This window comes from Cyprinodon variegatus, unplaced genomic scaffold, assembly GCF_000732505.1.
Source record: "Cyprinodon variegatus isolate N-32 unplaced genomic scaffold, C_variegatus-1.0 Scaffold495, whole genome shotgun sequence".
Classification (NCBI taxonomy): Eukaryota; Metazoa; Chordata; class Actinopteri; order Cyprinodontiformes; family Cyprinodontidae; genus Cyprinodon; species Cyprinodon variegatus.
The window spans coordinates 247,355-266,204 of record NW_015150948.1 but is presented as its reverse complement, the minus strand read 5'-3'; the positions used below and the strand labels follow the sequence as shown (position 1 = coordinate 266,204).

The 18,850-nt window shown below is 38.2% G+C and overlaps 3 protein-coding genes across 5 annotated transcripts in view; all 3 read left to right on the top strand.

The window, feature by feature from the left end:
• Positions 1-4,033, top strand: part of pik3r5 (phosphoinositide-3-kinase regulatory subunit 5) — a 20,431-nt gene extending 16,398 nt beyond the window's left edge. The window contains exons 17-18 of one of the 2 annotated variants that reach the window (XM_015390383.1): positions 1,061-1,176; positions 1,332-4,033. In XM_015390383.1, the coding sequence (XP_015245869.1) occupies positions 1,061-1,176; positions 1,332-1,479 (264 nt within the window). In that variant the 3' untranslated portion in view covers positions 1,480-4,033. Of the gene's footprint in view, positions 1-1,057; positions 1,177-1,331 lie in introns of both variants that reach the window. The other variant, XM_015390382.1, reaches the window with a different exon arrangement.
• Positions 4,034-5,186: 1,153 nt separating this feature from the next.
• Positions 5,187-12,071, top strand: mfsd6l (major facilitator superfamily domain containing 6-like). The gene is made up of 2 exons (XM_015390384.1): positions 5,187-5,322; positions 8,431-12,071. Exon 2 carries the CDS (start codon positions 8,483-8,485, stop codon positions 10,262-10,264), a length of 1,782 nt encoding a protein of 593 aa, XP_015245870.1. The 5' UTR covers positions 5,187-5,322; positions 8,431-8,482; the 3' UTR covers positions 10,265-12,071.
• Positions 12,072-14,427: 2,356 nt separating this feature from the next.
• The window catches only part of LOC107094641 (uncharacterized protein C16orf45 homolog), a 17,141-nt gene continuing 12,718 nt past the window's right edge, over positions 14,428-18,850 (top strand). The window contains exons 1-2 of one of the 2 annotated variants that reach the window (XM_015390391.1): positions 14,428-14,627; positions 17,405-17,522. In XM_015390391.1, the coding sequence (XP_015245877.1) occupies positions 14,549-14,627; positions 17,405-17,522 (197 nt within the window). In that variant the 5' untranslated portion in view covers positions 14,428-14,548. Of the gene's footprint in view, positions 14,628-17,401; positions 17,523-18,850 lie in introns of both variants that reach the window. The other variant, XM_015390389.1, reaches the window with a different exon arrangement.

The following is an 18,850-nucleotide window of genomic DNA, read 5'->3' as shown; positions in this document are numbered from 1 at the left end:
CTCTTTTGCTTTGGCTTGTTGAGCAATTGTGCACATCCTTAATGACGTAATCCACATCACATGATGTAGTTTCGCTAAATATACAGAGAAAGGCTATATTTACTTACAAACTGAACAAAAACACAGCTTAAAAGCCAAAAAATAAATATTTTTTTATTTTCTAAGTATTTTTCCTTGTCCTTTTTCAAGTTATGTGTCATCCAGAGAAAGTTTTGACCAGAGCTCTGAAATTGGCCACTAACAAACTGAACTAGATGCACTAGTTCAGAATGTTCTTCATGAAAAAAAAATCCTTTTGAGTGTAAAATCCCCTTCAAATGTCTCTCACTTAAATAGAAAAAACATGCCTAAAGCTAAGCGCTGACAAGATCTTTACATTTGAGGCCAATCTCAAGTTAAACTTTACAGAACTTTATAGAGCTGCTACACTATATCTTCCATGGCTGCATTGCTTCAGCAAACTCACCCATAAAAAATTATATATACAAAAAACCTTTTTAAGATAGAGCAAAAATATTTTTAGGATGAGGCAAAAAATATATATATGTAAACATTTTCACCCCTAATTTGCTTCTTCCATCATGTCCCTTGGAGGCTCCATAATCCTGCTGGCCAATCATGGAATGACTTTAAGTGTTAAAAGCACAGTTTGATTTTATTTTGTTTCATTACAAAATGAAACAAAAGGGATGGAAAAGATCAATTTACCAATGTATTTAGTTTGAGGTAAAGTTCTGATGTACATCATTTTCATTCAGTGTTTGATGTTTTATCAGTCTTGATTTTCTTGGTTTTCAGAATCCAAGTCGCTCATAGGTTGCATGACTGTGATATTAACCACTGATGCTTTCTGCATAGCTTAGTTCTTTCACCTCTGGTTATTTCATCAACCCAAAACTCTAATGCTGTTAGTTTCTTTCTTTTTGTTTTCAAAAATCCACACGTTATAACTCAGTGTCCTTTTTTATTCTCACTTTGTAATCATTGTTTAAAATTTATAAATACACCTCTGAATGTTTTCTTCAAATATCAAACAAACAGATTATTGTGTTTGAAGCAGATCATGATGTCAGAAGTAAAGGTAGACAAGGTGCAGGTGACTGCTCATGAAGACGGGGCTACGTTTGCCGTTTGTCTGGATCAAGACAAAAAGACCTTCATCCAGAAAGTCAGAAGGTAACGCTGCTCTTCAAGAGAAAAAACAGAACATGCATTCTTTCCTCTCCAGTAAAGCAATCAAGAGATTTTAAATGTTTTAAATGTATTTCAAATATGTTTAATCTAAAACTCAGCATGATATGTAAGCTACAGAAACTGTTTCCTGTCTTTAGGTGTGAGGTGTCGCTGTGCAGCAAAGCAGGCAGCAGTTCAGACTGGAGGTCTTACAAAACGCTACCGGGCCAAATCCAACCCCTGAACCCGACCTTCTGCTCCCTGCTCTGCCTTCCCATCACCTCCTTTTCTGCCTCGGCTCAGTGACCCGCCGAACAAAGCACTATCTGAGGATCCGGGATGAGTCAGAGGGGGGAGCAGGAAAATTTAAATTTAGCACCAGAGTGAACATTTCATTTCAAAAAGCAGATTTGTCTAAGTTTGACTTTTAGAAATACTCTAGTTCTTAGTATTTTCCACTATCTCAGGGTAATAACCTCAAAAACCAGTTTCTGGTGTCTGCTCGTATCTTTTTATGCTCAAACTGGTGACGATACGCATGCCTTGTTCATGTTTACATTTTCTAGTAACTATGATTGACTCAAAAAGTGAGATGAAGAGGACAACAAGGACCTGATTTGTTGTTGTTTTTTTCTTTTTGGGCATAGGCGGGGCTCTCGCTTTGCCTCAACTGATTCATAATCAGCACTTATCATGTGGATGATTGCCTTAAAAATGTTGGATTTTTGATGATTTGCTGTAAAAAGACAACATATAATTTCAATTATGTTTTGAAGGTCTAATAATATTTTTCTTAAGCCTTCTGAAGTCATTCTAGGGCATATATATGACAATATATTGCCTTGGCACTATGGAGTATTTTTTTTATTCAATTTCAGTTGCTTCCTGGTACTAGATTTTCAACTATGAAGAAAATATGCTTTCTCTACAATGTTTACTCTCCCTATGTGGGTGTTGCCCAATCACAATGCTGCTCTAGAGCAGGGCTCTGCAACCTGCAGCTCCAGAGTCACAAATGGCTCTGTGGACCCTCTGTAATGGCTCCTAAAATGATAAACAACCAACTAAGGGCTTTAAATATAGCAAACAAATTAGACTCTTTTTTAGAATTTAAATTTCCCAGAACATAATTTGAAAGAACCAACAATATTTTATGTTGTTTTTGGATCTTTATTTATGATTGCTTGAAAACCTTTTTTATTTCAACATAATTTTCCACAAATATCAAAAGAAAATCCATGCATTTAATGTTTTTACTCATTTCAAAGCCAGAAAAAATACAAATAAATGGCAACAGATTTATTATAGCAGATATTTAATTAAATTAAGAAGTCGCATTTTCTAAAATGTGTCAAATTTGTAGCTCTAAACCACTTAAACCTGACTGGATTCAGGGTGAAATGGCTTTTTGGTTTTCAAAGGTTGCAGACCCCTGCCTACCCTACAGGCACTGCAGGTGTTTTTATCAATCTACTTCTTGAGATAAGACTTTTCTTTTAAGAAGACTAAAATAATATAAGACCTCTCAAAGCTGTAAAACACACTTTTGCAACTTAAACAATTCACTGTACAGATTAGGTGCTAAAAGAGCGTCTTTGTCTCAGCTTTGAGCAGAATCGATTGTGTTCCGACTCAAGCCATGATCGGAGAAAGCCGGCATGTTGTTTACTGATAAGGTCAGAGCGATCAATGTAGATGTTTCCTGGAGGGGCCAGGTAAAAACAGCTCTACAAAGATATGTCTTAGCCACTCGTTTTCTAACAAAAGGGAGGGAGCGGGGTCTCCTGGTCAGACAGAATTATTTATGGGGAAAACTTAGAGATACATAAGTGGGGAGTGATGGCCTAGTGGTTAGGGCATAGAGCTTGGAATCCTGAGGTTTTTGAGCCCCATTCCCACAGACTGCCACTCTGGCTCTCTAAGCAAGACCCTTAACCCCACACTGTGTCATATGTATGTGAGACATATGTCATATGAGACAGATTATTTGTGTTTGGCCAAGCTGAAGATTAGCTCTGTGCTACATCTTTGCCTCTGTCTGTCTATCTAAAGCCTATCTTTGATGTTCAAGCTGTGCTTGTTCAAAGTTTCAGACGGTCTATGGTTTTTCTCAAAACTCTCTGCTGTAGTTTTAATCTTTCTATTTTGTGCACCATATCATCACCGCTGGAAGCAAGAGAGTCCCACACCATGGTGCCACCTCCATGCTTATCTATTCAAACTGTTTCTTCAGGTTCGAAAGCTTCATTCTGAGCCCTGCAAACATACTTCCTGTAATTTTTGCTTTAAAAAAAAGCACTTTTTTTTTCTTTTTTGCCCAGCTGTACAGTTTAGAAGAAAAATACTGAACACATGCACACTGACTTCTGAGTTTATATCCTATCTCTGATATTTTTGACATTTCACAAATAAATCTAATTTTCACTATTCTTAAAGACCTCAAACTTGAAAAGTTCAAATGATTTGATGTTAAGCTAAGTGCCTTTTGATGATCTTTTTAAATATCTGTTGTGAGCAAAGTGATGGAAGTTTATTTGTTGTAGGCTACTTTTTGCGTGAAAAAAATAATTCCCTATAATTAAGGTTATGCAAGTATTTTAAGTTAAAAACATTTCTCGTTTTTAGCGATGACTGCAGCTGATTGTTGTTTAATCAGTTCACTCTGAAGAATAAAAAGTTCACATAAATCATCAGCCTCAATATTATTATGCTATTAATGGACATAAAAATTATTAGAAATGTCTCCCTCTGCTGTTTGTCACTATTTTCTCAGTACTGACAACCTGAGTAATACAATTTTCTTTTTTGTTTTTTTTGTTTTTTTCAATAAAGTTGTTCCCCAAAATGTGTACATAATAAAGCGAGGTATTTATTTGTTTTTGAAACTAATCACATAATGCGATCACAAAATCTGTATTTTCTTAATTCTGATTTGATTTTCAAATCAAATAAAATCGTAACCATCGGTTTTGTCTTTTTTATATCCACAGACGGTTCATTATATTATATACACAATTGCTTTTTGGGGGGGGGGTGCTCATAAATATAAAATGTAATAAAGAGAAGCAAAAGTTGCTGAAATAATGTCTAAAATTAATAAAATATCAATAAAAACATAATTTGGAATAATTTGAAAAGTAACATATCTGAGTAGCAAAGTTATTCTCAAAAAATTTATTTTTTAAGACGTTTTTTAAAGTGTAATTTCTGGATTGCGTTTTTTCACATTTTAATTAACAAAACCTGTTCTTTGCTTGCAATAACAATTAAACATTTCCTCTTAACAGTTGTGCAAATTGAATTTGCATTTCAACATAGCTTTACCATTGGACTTAGCTCAAGTCCTCCTTTAAGGGTAATTCTATGAAGTACACAAAAACCTGGTATGCAGGAAATTAACGTTTAAATAAAGATGATTAAGTTTGATTAAAACCAAAAAGTGAATTTGACATTGATTAATGTTCCTGTCTATTTCATAAAAATCCCCAAATATAATGAGGTTTGTACTGTAACAAAAAGAAAAAGCTGCTAAACCAGATAGTTTATAAAAATGAATCATCATAGGTTTTCAATGTCAGTCTTTAATAAGGATGTAACCAAACGAATCTGTTTAATGTTCCTGCTGATGGCAGATATGTTTACTAAACCCTAAATTTGCTATTTGTACAATAAACTATCAATACAATTTAAAATGATGCAAACTAAAGCCAGTGTAACTACTATCGTACTATTTTTTATAGTTGTAAATAAATCTTATTTAAATAATTCTTATTACCAATAATCCGTGCTTACAGTGTTGTTTAGCATTTATATAAGTATTTTTACATCTAGTGTTTAGTTAGAGCGGACATTTAGAATAACATCTGTAACTGCAGATATTTGTTTTCACACCAACCCTACTCTGACGCACTTAAGCATCCTGACCACTGGGGGGCGCTGCAGGAGAGGACATTTCTCCCCAGGTGTTTACCTATAGGAGCGCTGCAGTGAATGCATGACTGAGTTGGTTCATGATCCGCCCCCTGCAGCAGCAGGTGATTGTTGAACTAAAACGCGAAACAGACTGAGAATAAAACAACCTCCGGATGTCATGTTTTTTTTAAATCAAAAATGGAAAAATGTAGATGAGCTTGAAGAAGAAAGAGCTGGGTAAGAGTCACATTTAAAACTTCGAGTCACTTTTTCTCTGCTTATCTTGCGGTTTGGTGTGACGTGGACAAGAGTTTTAGACCTTGACATCCTGCTGGGACAGGTGGATCCTGCCTCATAGGTGTTTCTGTTTCCGTCATCCTCCTTCTTTCTACTTTACTAACGTTTTTCCACCTCCAGATGCGTTATTTAAACATTTAAAATGGAAGAGGAAAAGTTATTCTACACTGTAATACAGGACATAAACAGTAGCATTTAATACACTGCGTCTTTAAGAATAATCAGTCTTTTATCTATGGTAATGGATTAATATAAAACCGGTTCTACAAGATAGTATTTTTATTATTATTATACGATATTATAAAAGAATGGAAAGAATACATGCCATGTGTGAATTTTCAACCTCTTTCATTTTACTTTCATTTTATAGACATTTTGCAAACATTTCCATAATATTTTATTAGAATCCCATATGTTTAAACACAAATCAATGTGAAGGAAAAATGGAAAAATGCAGTTTTCTCTAGTTGCTCTGCAAGAAGCATAAATGAATAACATGTCTTGTTTTGTGTCTCTGCCGGCTTTGCACATGGAGATAAAAAAAAAATGTTGAACTTTTTTATTAATATTATTATTACTAGAATCTAGCTCTGGACTTTAACTAGGCCAGTCCAAAATACGGATCTGAAAACTTTTCATCATGGCCCTGGCTTTAGGTGTAGTCTCACTGTGGTGCTGGAATCTTTTTGCAGCAGGTTTTTACTTCCATGCTTCTGAGTCTGCAGTGTCCTCTGGTGGTTTCCCTTCAGAAAAAAAACATTTTGAAAATGCAGCAAAATGGTCAAATTTGTTTTCATCCCCTTGATTGTCCTGTAAATGACAAGTGGGAAACTTTAAACTCAGCCTCTTTGGTCTTATTCTTGTTGCTCTTTCGTAAAAGCAGATGCAAGGCTATTTTATGATGAGGTACCATGGACCGCTTTCTCTTTCTCCAATACTCTGACCTGTCAGTCTAAGTGAAAGGCCACATCTTGGCGATTTGAATGTGTGCCATTCTTTTTTGAATGATAAATTGAAAATAACTGAGAAATATTCAAAACTAGAGATACTTTCTTTATATAATCCATCCACTTTGTAAAACATATCATGCCTCAAACTAAACAACTTCCACCCTGTCCTGACTGTAGTTTGTCTTGGTCTTTTGTAAAAAAAAAAAAAAAAAAAAAAATACTGTCAGCCATTCATTTAGCAAGTTGTCCTGCTTAGAAAGATGAGAGAGGTTTGTAATTTCCATCATAGGTACATTTTAACCATGAGGGACAAAATAAGAAAACAAATCCACTAAATCACAATGCAGAATTTACCATTTATTTGTCAATTATAGTGGAAAATAAGTATTTTATCATCCTCAAACAAGCTATACGTCTGGCCCTCACAGACATGTAATCTCTTCTTTAATTTAAAATAAGTTAAATAGTTTCAAAATAGTTTAAAAAACAAACTGCTGGACTTTGGTTTTTAAGTTTGAAGACATTTTGCTTTCCATCCAGGAAGCTTTCTCAGTTGAAAATGTCTGGAGTAGCGTTTCACTTCCAGGCTTATAGTCCAGTGGCCCAAACAAAAGCCTTGTTATGGCTTGGAAGAAATGCTAATCGAAACAAAAAAAAAAAAACACACACACAACATTGAAACAAAAAAGCTTTATTCTTTAAGGTGCTCTCCGTTATTCCACACATTACCTGTTTTAACTGAGAGTCAGTCGCCTGTCGACACCCTTAAAAAGTCAGAATCCAGGCTCAACCATGGTCAAGACCAAAAAGCTGTTGAAGGACACTGGGAAGAAAGAATAGAGTGAATCTGCAATAGGTGAGCAGGTTGGTGTGATGAATGACCTGCAGAGAGCTGGGACCAAAGGGTTAAAGGCAACCATCAGTAACACAATATAACCGGAGGGACTAGATCCTGCAGCTCCAGGTGTGTCTCCCTGCTGAAGGCTCTGCAGCTCCAGGTCTGTCTGAAGTTTGCCATGGATGTTTCAGAAAAGGATTAAGAGAATATCATGTGGTCAGATGAAAGAAAAAAAATATCATTTGACACAAACTCAACTTGTGTTTGGAGGAAGAAGAACACTGAGTTACATCCCAAGAACATCATACCTACAGTGAAACATAGAAATAAAAACATCATGCATTTGGGCTGTTTCTTCTGCAGGATGACTGATTTATATTAAGGAAATAATGAACGAGGTCATAAATGGGGAGATTTTAAGCCAAAACCTTCTTCCACCAGTAAAGATGGAGCATGGTTGGCTCTTTAAGAAGGTCAATGATCCCAAACACACCAATCAGACAATGCATCTGTGGCTCCATACAAAGACCTCAACCCCATAGAAAATATGTAGGGTAAGTCGAAAGTGCCTGTTGCCCAGCAACAGACCCAAAACATCACTGCTCTAACAGAGAAGTGATGGAGGATGGGTTAAAATACCAGCTGCAGTTTGAGCAAACCTGGAGAAAACTGGCTTGAAACGTTTGACCTCTATCATTTAAACAAAGACTATGCTACAAAGTAACAATTAAACTTTTGTTGCTGACCAATTATTTTGCTTTCTATAAATTCTATGAATTCTATAAAAATCCAATCCAATTTTTTGGATTTCTTTTTTTTTGTGTGTTACTGATGGTTTCATAGTTGTAGTATTATATGATGATGATCATCTTTTTAAGTAGATGAACCAGTCAGTGGCTGAGTAAATACTTTTTCTGCTGCACTGTAAATTAAACTGATAATGACTGACTTGTGAAAGCAATGGGTTTAATTTAATGAAATTGTTTTCATCTATCATTGCATATAAGATGAGGATTTTCTTGTCTGAATAATTTCTCTACAGAACTCAAAAGGCACATTTGGCTAAACTTGCTTTAATCCTGTAAAAGATCTTATTTAAATCACCTTTTGCCATCCAATTATATCGAATAATAATAAAAAAAAAAAGATTAATCGATTAGAAAATGAATCCTTAGTTGTAAATTGAAACCCAGTGGATGAGAAAATGCTTCTATCACTTAATAATTCCCAGGTTGTGTCTCCTTTTCTGAATCCCACCAGTTGCTCCATGTGACGCCTTCTCAGAGAGCCACCTCGCTACTGGAGAACAACCATGAGGAGGACCAGACAGATCGACGTCAGGCGCGCCCTCGCTCTGACGGGCACCTTCAGCTTCCTCTGCTCCTGTTCCAAAGCCTGTCTGCTCCCCTTCCTCACCCTCTACTTCCGCCACCTGGGTCTGTCCCAGTCCATGGTCGGCATCATCATGGGCACCAAGCACTCCATAACCCTGGTGTGGAGCCCGCTGGCTGGCCTCCTCTCCAAACGCTACAACAAAAGGCGGTTGGTGATAAACTGCTCGCTTTTGTTTTCCGCTTTGGCCGCTCTGGTCCTGCTGCTCCTCCCTCCTGTAGAGACGCCCGGTGCTCAGAGCAGAAGCTGTAATACCTCCAATCTGAGCTCTGGTTCGGCCCAAAGTTGGTTTGATCTGGCAGCTACCACTAGCAGTCAGACATTACCAACTAGAACACATACAACCTTAGTCGTATCGAGCTCGCCTACCAACTCTGTCAGTGATTCGGTACCAACTCCTACATCAACTCCGCCTAATAGAAATGATGCAGAACCCTCAGAAACTGCTCTCTCTCCTGGAAACGCATCAGAGGTCGTAAACAGCAGTCATGGAGTACTGAGCGTTGTCCACGCCACCGCCAGCTCTCTGGTGAGTGCAGAAAGGAATAAGAGGTCTGGGATCACATCAGGCCGCTTGGAGGAGAAACAGAATAGTTCTGGATTTCTGGGCAGTCTGAAGGAGATGAACATCCAGAACCAGCTCTTCTTCTTGATCCTCATCATCGTTTCGCTGTGGGAGTTCCTGTCGGCCCCTCTGGAGCGGACGGTCGACGACGGTCTTTACGAGTATTTGGACTACGCCGACGCTTCGGACCGCCACGGCAGCATGGAGGTGTGGGGTCTGATCGGGGGGGCCTGTGGGGTCGGGGGAGCTGGGGTTGTGGTCAGCCAGCTAAGCTGTCTCATAGCTGCTGACACCTCCAGAAGTGTGGTGCATTTTTACGCCTATGCGGGCCTGGCGGTTCTGGCCCTCCCCGTAGCCATCTACCTCCCTCTGTACCTGAATAAAAAGCGCGGCAGGGCCAACGGGCTCCTGAAGGCCATGCAGCTGGTGCACGGCTCCCCCCGTGCTTTGCTCTGTGCTTTTACCATCATCCTGGTGGGGGTGGTGAACTCGGCGATGGAAAACTTCCTGCTTTGGCAGATGGAGGATCACGGAAGCACTGAGCTGCACATGGGACTGTGTCTCGCCCTCGCTTTGCTCTCACAGGCTGCTTTCCCCCTTCTGGCTGGCAGAGTATCTAAACTTCTCAGCCCAGGGAGGGTGCTGGTAGTCGGGGCTGCCAGTCTGGGGTTGCAGGTCTTCTACTACTCCTTTCTCTGGGGCCCCTGGACAGCCTTGCCTGCACAGGTGCTAAGTACCTTCAGCAGCGGCGCCCTCTGGTGGGCTGTTGGGATCCAGTGCGAGGACGTTGCAACACCTGGAGCTGAAAGAAGTGTCCGGAGGGTATACAGCTCCCTGTGCCTGCGCCTAGGGAGTGCAGTCGGGAGTTTTGCTGGAGGGTTTGTGGTTCAGAGGTTTGGGGTTACCTGGCTGTTCAGAGGAGTGGCCATCGGCCTCATGGCATGGTGTGTGTGTCTCCCTTTGCTGCAGTGGAAAGCCCCCCGCCAGCGCAGGATTAACTACTCGCGCCTTCTGGCAGCGGATGCAAGCGAGGCCAGTGACTCTGATTCTGATCCCGAGAGAGACTGGCTAGAGAAGGCCATGGAGGATGACCAAGGCAATAATAACTACGAAAGGAAAATCAGACACTCAAACTAACAGACCTGATGATGTAGAAAAGATCTATCTAGAGATGCACCAGTCGGCTAGTGAAGATCAAACTGGATCATTTTTTTTCTGTTCCGATCAGTGATCAGGAGGTCCGATACGGAAAATATGGTGGAATGTATTTATCTCCTGTTCACTAAATGCACTAAAGCGTAAAATTACCCAGAGTTTCAGTCTTGCACCAAAAAGCATCAGGGCTAATTTGAGTTTAATAGATGTCCCAGACTTTTCGGGTTATATCTGCACCTGCTTTAAACATCTGGGGACTTCTTTGGGAAAAAACAAACCAACAAACCTTAAAGTCAGTAATATTAGATGAAGTGAACGTCCAGTTTTAAGTCCAATCCACCGATTCTCAATAGGATTTAGGTCTGTGCTTTGACTAGGCCAATTTAACACATGAATGTGTTTTTAGTTTGCATGTTCAGGGTTAAACCGCTAACAGTTGAACATTTACATGACTTAAGTCTCCTACAGGCTTTATCAGTTTTTTGCCATCTGCTTCCTGCAGCATCATGCTGTCACCACCACGGTTTATGGTAGGGATAAGTTGAGATTGATGTGATATTTGGTCGCTGACATACTTTATGAAAGTACTACGCTTTTATCAGATAAGCAGCAGCACCTCAAATAAAACCAGTGTTTACAACTAGGGTGAGAAGTTAAGATATCCAAGAAGGCCTGGAATATATCTGGTATCTGTGAAGAAATGGTGCATCTCTTATAAAATGTGTTTAAAAAATAGAATTATAAAAACAATATGTCAGCGCTGGCCTATCGGTTACGATTCCTATAGCTGTTTGGGTTGGTACAGGTCTGTCATCTCCCTCCTTAGTAGCACGTGCCAGGCAAGGGTGGCTGATTTTCTGCCCTGACAGGTTTGATTACTTTCCATGAGTCGACTTAAATGGCTCACTGGAATTCAGTTTTAACGTGACGTTTCCGTCATCCTGCAGAAGGGCCAGTTGTACCGTCAGACTTTGATGCTCGTCTCGTAGCCTCGTCAAAGTTTACTATTATATATTTGTAAAAGGTGGAAAGTTGTTTTTAGGCCAAGTTGTTTTTGCAAAAAACAATGCAGGATTACAAGCACTAAAAACACAGAAGCCCTTTAGTACTGTGTAAACTCAAGTCGTGTGCAGAAGGTCAGGCAGAACTGGCCTGGCATTATGTTACACTCCACCCAGCAGGCCGCTGATCCTCCTCTGACTGCTGCAGCCATCATTTCTGTCCTTTAACCTGGACACTAAACTGTGAAATAACATGTAAGATTGAACAGAAAGAGAAGGACGCACCTTTTTATCATATATATATATTTAACTTTGAGTTAGAACATCCTAGATGTTTCTTCTGGGCATCTGTGTAGGAAACTGTTGTCAGTGTGCTTCCAGAAGGAGCTGGAAAGTCCAATGTTTGACCTGAGTCACATTAAGAAAGCTGTAAAATGCATAAAGATAACAGTTTTGTTATTTAAAAATGACTGTAAAGTGCAAGCATTTCTGTCAAATTATTATGGATGTGATGTATGTTATATTTTGCTTGAAGACTAATAAATGAATCTGTATGATTAACCCAACATGCCAAGACATTCTTATGGAAGAAAGTCTTTAAACTGCTTCAGTACTAAGGAAAAGTGTTTTTGCTCCTTAAAGGTGCCTGGTTCCAAATACTTATTAAACAAAGAATGTAAAGAAACGCAAAATGTATATTCATTCCGAAATAAAACATTGTGCAGCAATCCTTTGTCCTGATAACATTTACTTAGTCTTTTTCAAGCCTGAAAAGCTATTTTTTCTTTCGCAGAACTTAATCGGCAGATATAAACGTAAGTTGTCGCCATCTGCTGGCAGCTTTTGCTTATAAGGCCATCAACTTTGCCACTTCAACTCAAGCTTGAATAAATACTTAAGTTCATAGTCTGTCCCGTTCTCATGTCTTATCCCTTGTATCTTCACCACTTTTTTAAAATTTTTTCTCTTTTTTTCCCTCTCTGCCAATGGAAAAAATGCTGACTTGGCTCCTTTACATCCTTGTTTACTCATCGTTCACATTCACAACACCGAGCTTCCAGTAACATTATCTTCTCAAGGTAAATATTAGTGGTCAGACTCTATTTGAGTCAATTACGGGCTCTCTAATTAGTTTGCAGAAAACCCTGTTTTCTGAGACGTCTTTGGATAACTGCCTCCTTAAAAGTGTGAACATTAATTATAGCACAAGTCCTTCCCATGAATATGTTAAATATACAGTATGTGTGTGAGTTATATACAGCAAAAAGGCATCTAATACTGCCTTTAGGAGTTTTACAGAAATACATTTTTATAAAACTGAAAAAATATGACAGGAGAGCTGTTTATAAAACATTGCCTTTTATAGCGTAGCATTTGCTGTTTAACATGCAACATTAAGTGTGAGTTTAAAAAATATACCACTGAAGCTCCTTTAAGGCAGCTCCTAAGTCAGACAATTAATGTTGCTTTAAGGTGTATTAAATGTAAAAACTAATTAACTACAGTATTTTTTTTGGATACTTTAAGATATGTTTAAGTTTAAAAAATGACTGTGTTAAAGTTCCAGCCCTAGAAAATATATTAAACGCTTACCTTTACGGAAAGAGCAAAAATGAAATATCAGCCAACAGGACATAGTCATAGTTTAATCAGAAAGTCTGTTTGCAACTAGAGTGAGCTACTGGTATAGGAATAGATAAAGTCAAACAACAAAACGAGAGCCCTTTTTAAATGTTTTCACATGTAATCACCTTATATTCACAAACTGCATAGACTGAAATTGGATCATAACCATGAAGTGGAATGAAAGGCATCCGTGTGGTTGGCAATTTTTTCAAATATAAACTATTCAAAAAACATCTATTCAGCCCTTCAAATTAATACTCAGTAGTTCCTCCCTTAACTGCAATTACAGCACAGCATTTCATATAGGTGCTTCTGAGTAAAACCTGGCAAATATATAGGCACCCCACACTTTTCAGTTTCTTATTAATATTAAAATGTTTGACAGTTGTGTGTTGCTTTAGGTTTTGATCTGCTCTGATGAACATTTACTTTCTTCCAGTGTAGAGTCTGCAGAACTTAGAAAAACAGTGATTGCTATCCAGCCTCTGGATACTACAGAAGTTGGTTACCATGGAAACTGAAGGCAGACCTTAATTGGTCAACCAGGAAGCGAGGCCCCCCGCTGGTCGGACATCAGATGCTCCCAGGGATGATTTACTAATAGATGTATTTGATGTTGTTTCACTGCTTATTTTCAAGATATATAAAAAGATTACATCCCAGTTAGAAAAAACTAGCGGAGTCCAAACATCTGTCCTAACCCCTAATCCCTCAAGCACTATATAGAGCTTGGACTATATAGGGGACTTTATAGTGAACTTAGTTGACTGACCATTCAGACAGGTGATCAACACGACTCGCTCCCTGTGGGTCACATGACTTCGGCTCCCCGCAAGGTGTCTGTGCCATCTTTGTTCTTTCTCGCCCCTAAAATAAATCCCATGATGCTTTGTGAGGAGATCCACTGCAAAGCATTCTGGGATATATCTGCTTGTCTGGTGGCCACGGTTGCACACTACTTTTCAAGGTGCTTAGTAGGAAATTTTGCATCCGGACCATCATATATAAAATGGCTTAATCCATATATAGGACTTTATAGTGCTATATATAGATAGGGGTTAGGGCAGATGTTTGGACACAGCCTAATGTTTGTTTAAATCAAATTAGAAAATAAAATATATGTGAGGTCCACCATGCATCTCTGATTAAAGTGAGAATTACAAACCTTTGTGTTAAACATCTTTTTTTAACTTTTTGGATTTTTCTTGGTCTCTGCTTTGCTGAGAACTGGTAAAGCCATTGCCATAATACTGAAATTCAAAATCACTTAAACAGTTTGATATAAAACACTGTGGGGTAAAAGTGCAGCTAAGCTATGAAGAAGCAGAAGACTGGTAATTCATGGCTGTTCTGCTGTATCTCCTTTCAAAGCCTGTTAAAATGAGTTGCAAAGTATTGTGGGGAAGTTTGCTGGATTGTTCCAGTAGGTGGCGCCTCTGAGCGCAGATTAGTAGAAAGACAGGCTCAGTGCAGACTGGCTTCAGCATCTGCTGCCTGCTCTGCTCTATATGAACAGTGCATGGAGTCTGTCAGAGACTTCTGCTTTCTGTTCGATTATTGCACGGACTGCAGCTTTGAATTCTTTCTCCAGCTTCATAAAAAGCCAACATTTAGTTAACCCAAAAAAAACAAAAAAAACATGGAAAATGTTAGAAAATCCTCTCAACAGTATGGAGCGCTGGATAAAACTGAACTGCAAAGAGGGATGGAAAAACCACGTGAGTTTATTCTGCAAAACCTTATTATTATTACTGCTATTGTCAAGAGATTTGGTTTTGTTATCTTTATTAAATGCATTAAATTTGAATTTAGGATAATAACGCATTGATTAATTGATAATTGATTAATTGATTGCCTATTAGTCCCACGATGGCATCAACAGCAGACAAAATGCTAAATCAATGTGTTAATAAACTAATAGTAGTAAGATCTTAATTTATGGTAATAATTCTATCATATGTTAATATATATAAAACATATGTTTGCATTGAACACCTTTGCTGGCAAGAAACATTTTCCACATGCTCAAATTCGAACACAGGAGCCCAAGCTCTGGGGCGACGAAGGAACTGATAAAAAGTACCTTCGTCTGGGGCCACACTTTGAAGCTCCTTTTTGCAGGATCTACTTATCAGACAATGTGTTTTTATACTCTCTGACTTTTCTTTTTTTTTTCCAATCTGATATTTTATGGCACAGTTTTCATTCTAAACAGCTGTGACCTTCATTTGTACTGGTAAATACCATGTACTAGAGTCAAGTCTCTTATTTTCAAAAGCAAGCTTCTTATGAGAAATCTTTTTTAAAACAGACTGTAGTCAGGATCATGCAACAGATTACATAAAAAACAAGACTAAAAATAAACATAACCTTAATATATATAAAAAAAAAAAGATATTTATTGCAAGACATTAATTTAATATCAAAATCTTGTGCAATTTTTGATTTGGTTGACGGAAAGAATCGATCAGAAGCTTTAGGGTTACTCAAATTGTCAAAAGTTTTTTGGACAGTTAGGTTATAATTTGAATTAAGTAACGTATAGCTTTTGTTAAGCTACACATTGGTTTTATAATCATAACATATGCAGTCATTCTACTTGCTGTTACCCTTAGCAGATTTCTCTTGTTTAAGAAATGAATATGTTTTTGTCTAGAAAATAAACCAATCATTATTACAAAAATTTAATGCAGAAAATTATGATTTATCTAAAAAAAATAAGTAAAAGCTTTCCAAATTCATTGATAATAGTTCATTTTGATTAAAGGTAAAATTGAATAGTTCCCAAAGCAGTGTGGAGTTAAATGTTTAAAACATTTTTTTTTACAAAATATATAAAAATATCCAATTAGAAAAGTTCTGTGAAAAGAAAAAAATTGACGAGCTAACTCAGGAATTATACATCAGTTGTTTGTGCTACTTGCAGCATATTTCCTTTGCAAATTTCCTTTGTATGTAAAATTAATTTCTGAATTGGCTTGCAGGATTCTTCCACTTTGCCACTCTCTATTTTTTTGTGATTTTAGCCCTTTTGTTGTTTTTTTTTTTCCTGTTTGCTAGTCCTACTTTTGTGTTTGCTAGTGACGTTTTTATATTTGCTCCATCGTGTTTCTATGTTTACAGGGCCTTTTGAGTTTTATTTGGAATCCTTTGTTTGCACTGCATTTACATGCCTTGGCTCCCGTATTTTACTGTTAGGAACTACAATTCAGTGATCCCTTTGCAAGCTACATCAGAAAATCGCTACATTTTTTGTTGAACTATATTGTTAAGCAGGTATTAATCATTTTGTTTTTTGTCTGTCATTATTTCAATACTGCTGGTAACATGATGCAGAATATGCTCTTCCACACTGTTCTGATATTAGGAATAAAATATCTCAAAATCTCCATTGAATGAGCTGCTCTTGAATCTTAAAATGATTTTGTATCTGCAAAAACAACACAGATATACAAAACGGATGTTTTACATGAAGGACCCCGATGGTAAAAGGCAAAAATTACAATTTGAAAGCAAACTGAACCAAATAGTAAAAGTAAAGTCAGCTTTTGGTCTGCCCCAAACTAGTAGACCAGGGTACTTTGCTTTTTATATTAGAAAGAATAACCAGAATCTAACTCTTTGATTTTGATAATAAAAAATGAGAAACCTAATTTGTTACGAAAAGGTATTTTGTCTGATGCTTTTTATTTTTTTTTTAGGTTTTGATCATTATGTTAATGCCAAAATGCAGATTTTTATAAAGCAAAACAACAAAACACTCATCTGAACTATGACCATGGCAGTTTTAGAAACTCTTCTTTCAGAACTTTAGTGTGTGTTGTTGTTCCCAGTCAGTGAGTGTAATTTTTTATGCCCAATTAACCAAGGTCAGATAATTAAAAGCCAATGAAAGCTCTGCTGGATGGATGACTCATCTCTGCTGCTGGTGAGTGGGGGCTGCAGGAGGGAGTGCTGCTTGTTCAGTGATGTTTGGAAAAATGTGGAGGGAAGTCTCCAATTGTTTCTGAATAGGCTTTTTCAGTATAATTATTCTTTTTATTTACTTGTTTTTTGTTTTTTTACTTAAAGCATGTTTTGTATTCTTAATATAGTAAAGAAACAATTTTAGTCACTTATGAAAGAGTTGCTGCTGAAAATGCTGCTGATAATGTGTTGATATAGGAATTGCACAATGGGCCAAATACTTGGAAATTTTTAGCGCAGTTGAAAGTTCATTAAAAAGGATATTTTAAATATTTCAAAGCTGTACCTGAGGTACAAGTATTACCTAAGGAATATTGACTTTAGCATGGGCCATATGTTACAGTGTGTTAAAATAGGAAGTTAGAAATACCTTTTTGAAATTAAGGCTTATTAGAAAAAAATTACTTTAGTGAACCTTTCAAAGACTTTCTTTCTTTAAACGTTTTATAAGCTAGTCCCATATTTAGCAAAAGTGTATTTAATCTGAGAGAAATATATCTAAAAATATCTCTTTTCTGCCTTTCAGCAGATGATGTGATCTCAATGGCCGACTCTACAGTCACGATTGAGGAGATAGAAGGAGAGCTGTTCAAGATTGACCAGATACGGGACATCCTCGTACGGAGAGAATCGGAGCTAAGATACATGTACGACCTTTACATTAAACTTAAAGGTACATAGTCAGGTTATATACCTTTACCAAAAAGACTAAAATCCAGTTGATTATGATAAAATAAGGCTATATACTCTAAGCATCCAACCTGATGGTGTTTTAATAGTTATTTTTTAAGTCTAAATACACTGCTCAAAATAATTAAAGGAACACTTTGTAATCTGAGTATAGCATCAAGTTAATTAAACTTCTGGGATATTGATTTGGTCAGGTAAGTAGCAGAGGGGGTTGTTAATCAGTTTCAGCTGCTTTGGTGTTAATGAAATTAACAACAGGTGCATTAGAGGGGCAACAACGAGACGACCATCAAAACAGGGAATGGTTTTACAGGTGGAGGCCACTGACATTTTTCCCCTCCTCATCTTCTCTGACTTTTTTTGCACCAGTTTTACATTTGGCTAGAGTCACTGTCATTACTGTTAGCATGAGGCGCTACCTGGACCCTACAGAGGTTGCACAGGCAGTGCACCTCTTCCGGGATGGTACATCAATACGTGCCATTGCCAGAAGGTTTGCTGTGTCTCCCAGCACAAACTCAAGAGCATGGTGGAGATTCCAGGAGACAGGCAGTTACTCCAGGAGAGCTGGACAGGGCCGTAGAAGATCTACACACAACCAGCAGTACCGGTATCTGCTCCTTTGTGCAAGGAGGAGCACTGCCAGAGCCCTACAGAATGACCTCCAACAGGCCACTGGTGTGAATGTCTCTGACCAAACAATCAGAAACAGACTTCACAAGGGTGGCCTGAGGGCCCGACGTCCTCTAGTGGGCCCTGTGCTCACTGCCCGGGCACCGGAAATGGCAAGTCCGCCACTGGCGCCCTGTTAGAGCAGGTTCACCCTGAGCACATGTGACAGACCTGAAGGGGTCTGGAGAAGCCGTGGAGAACGTTATGCTGCCTGTAACATTGTTCAGCATGACCAGTTTGGTGGTGGGTCATTGATGGTCTGGGGAGGCATATCCATGGAGGGACGCACAGACCTATACAGGCTAGACAACGGAACCCTGACTGCCATTAGGTATTGGGATGAAATCCTTGCATCTATTGTCAGACCCTATGCTGGTGCAGTGGGTCCTGGGTTCCTCCTGGTGCATGACAATGCCTTGCCTCATGTGGCTAGAGTATGCAGGTAGTTCCTGGAGGATAAAGTAATTGATACCATGGATTGGTCCTCACGCTCACCTGACCTAAATCCAATAGAACACCTCTGGGACATTATGTTTCGATTCATCCGACAATGCCAGGTTGCACCTCAGACTGTCCAGGAGCTCATTGATGCTCTCGTCCAGATCTGGGAGGA

Coding starts and splice junctions, on each gene's coding strand:
- mfsd6l (XM_015390384.1), top strand. CDS start 8,483: ATGAGGAGGACCAGACAGATCGACGTCAGGCGCGCCCTCGCTCTGACG.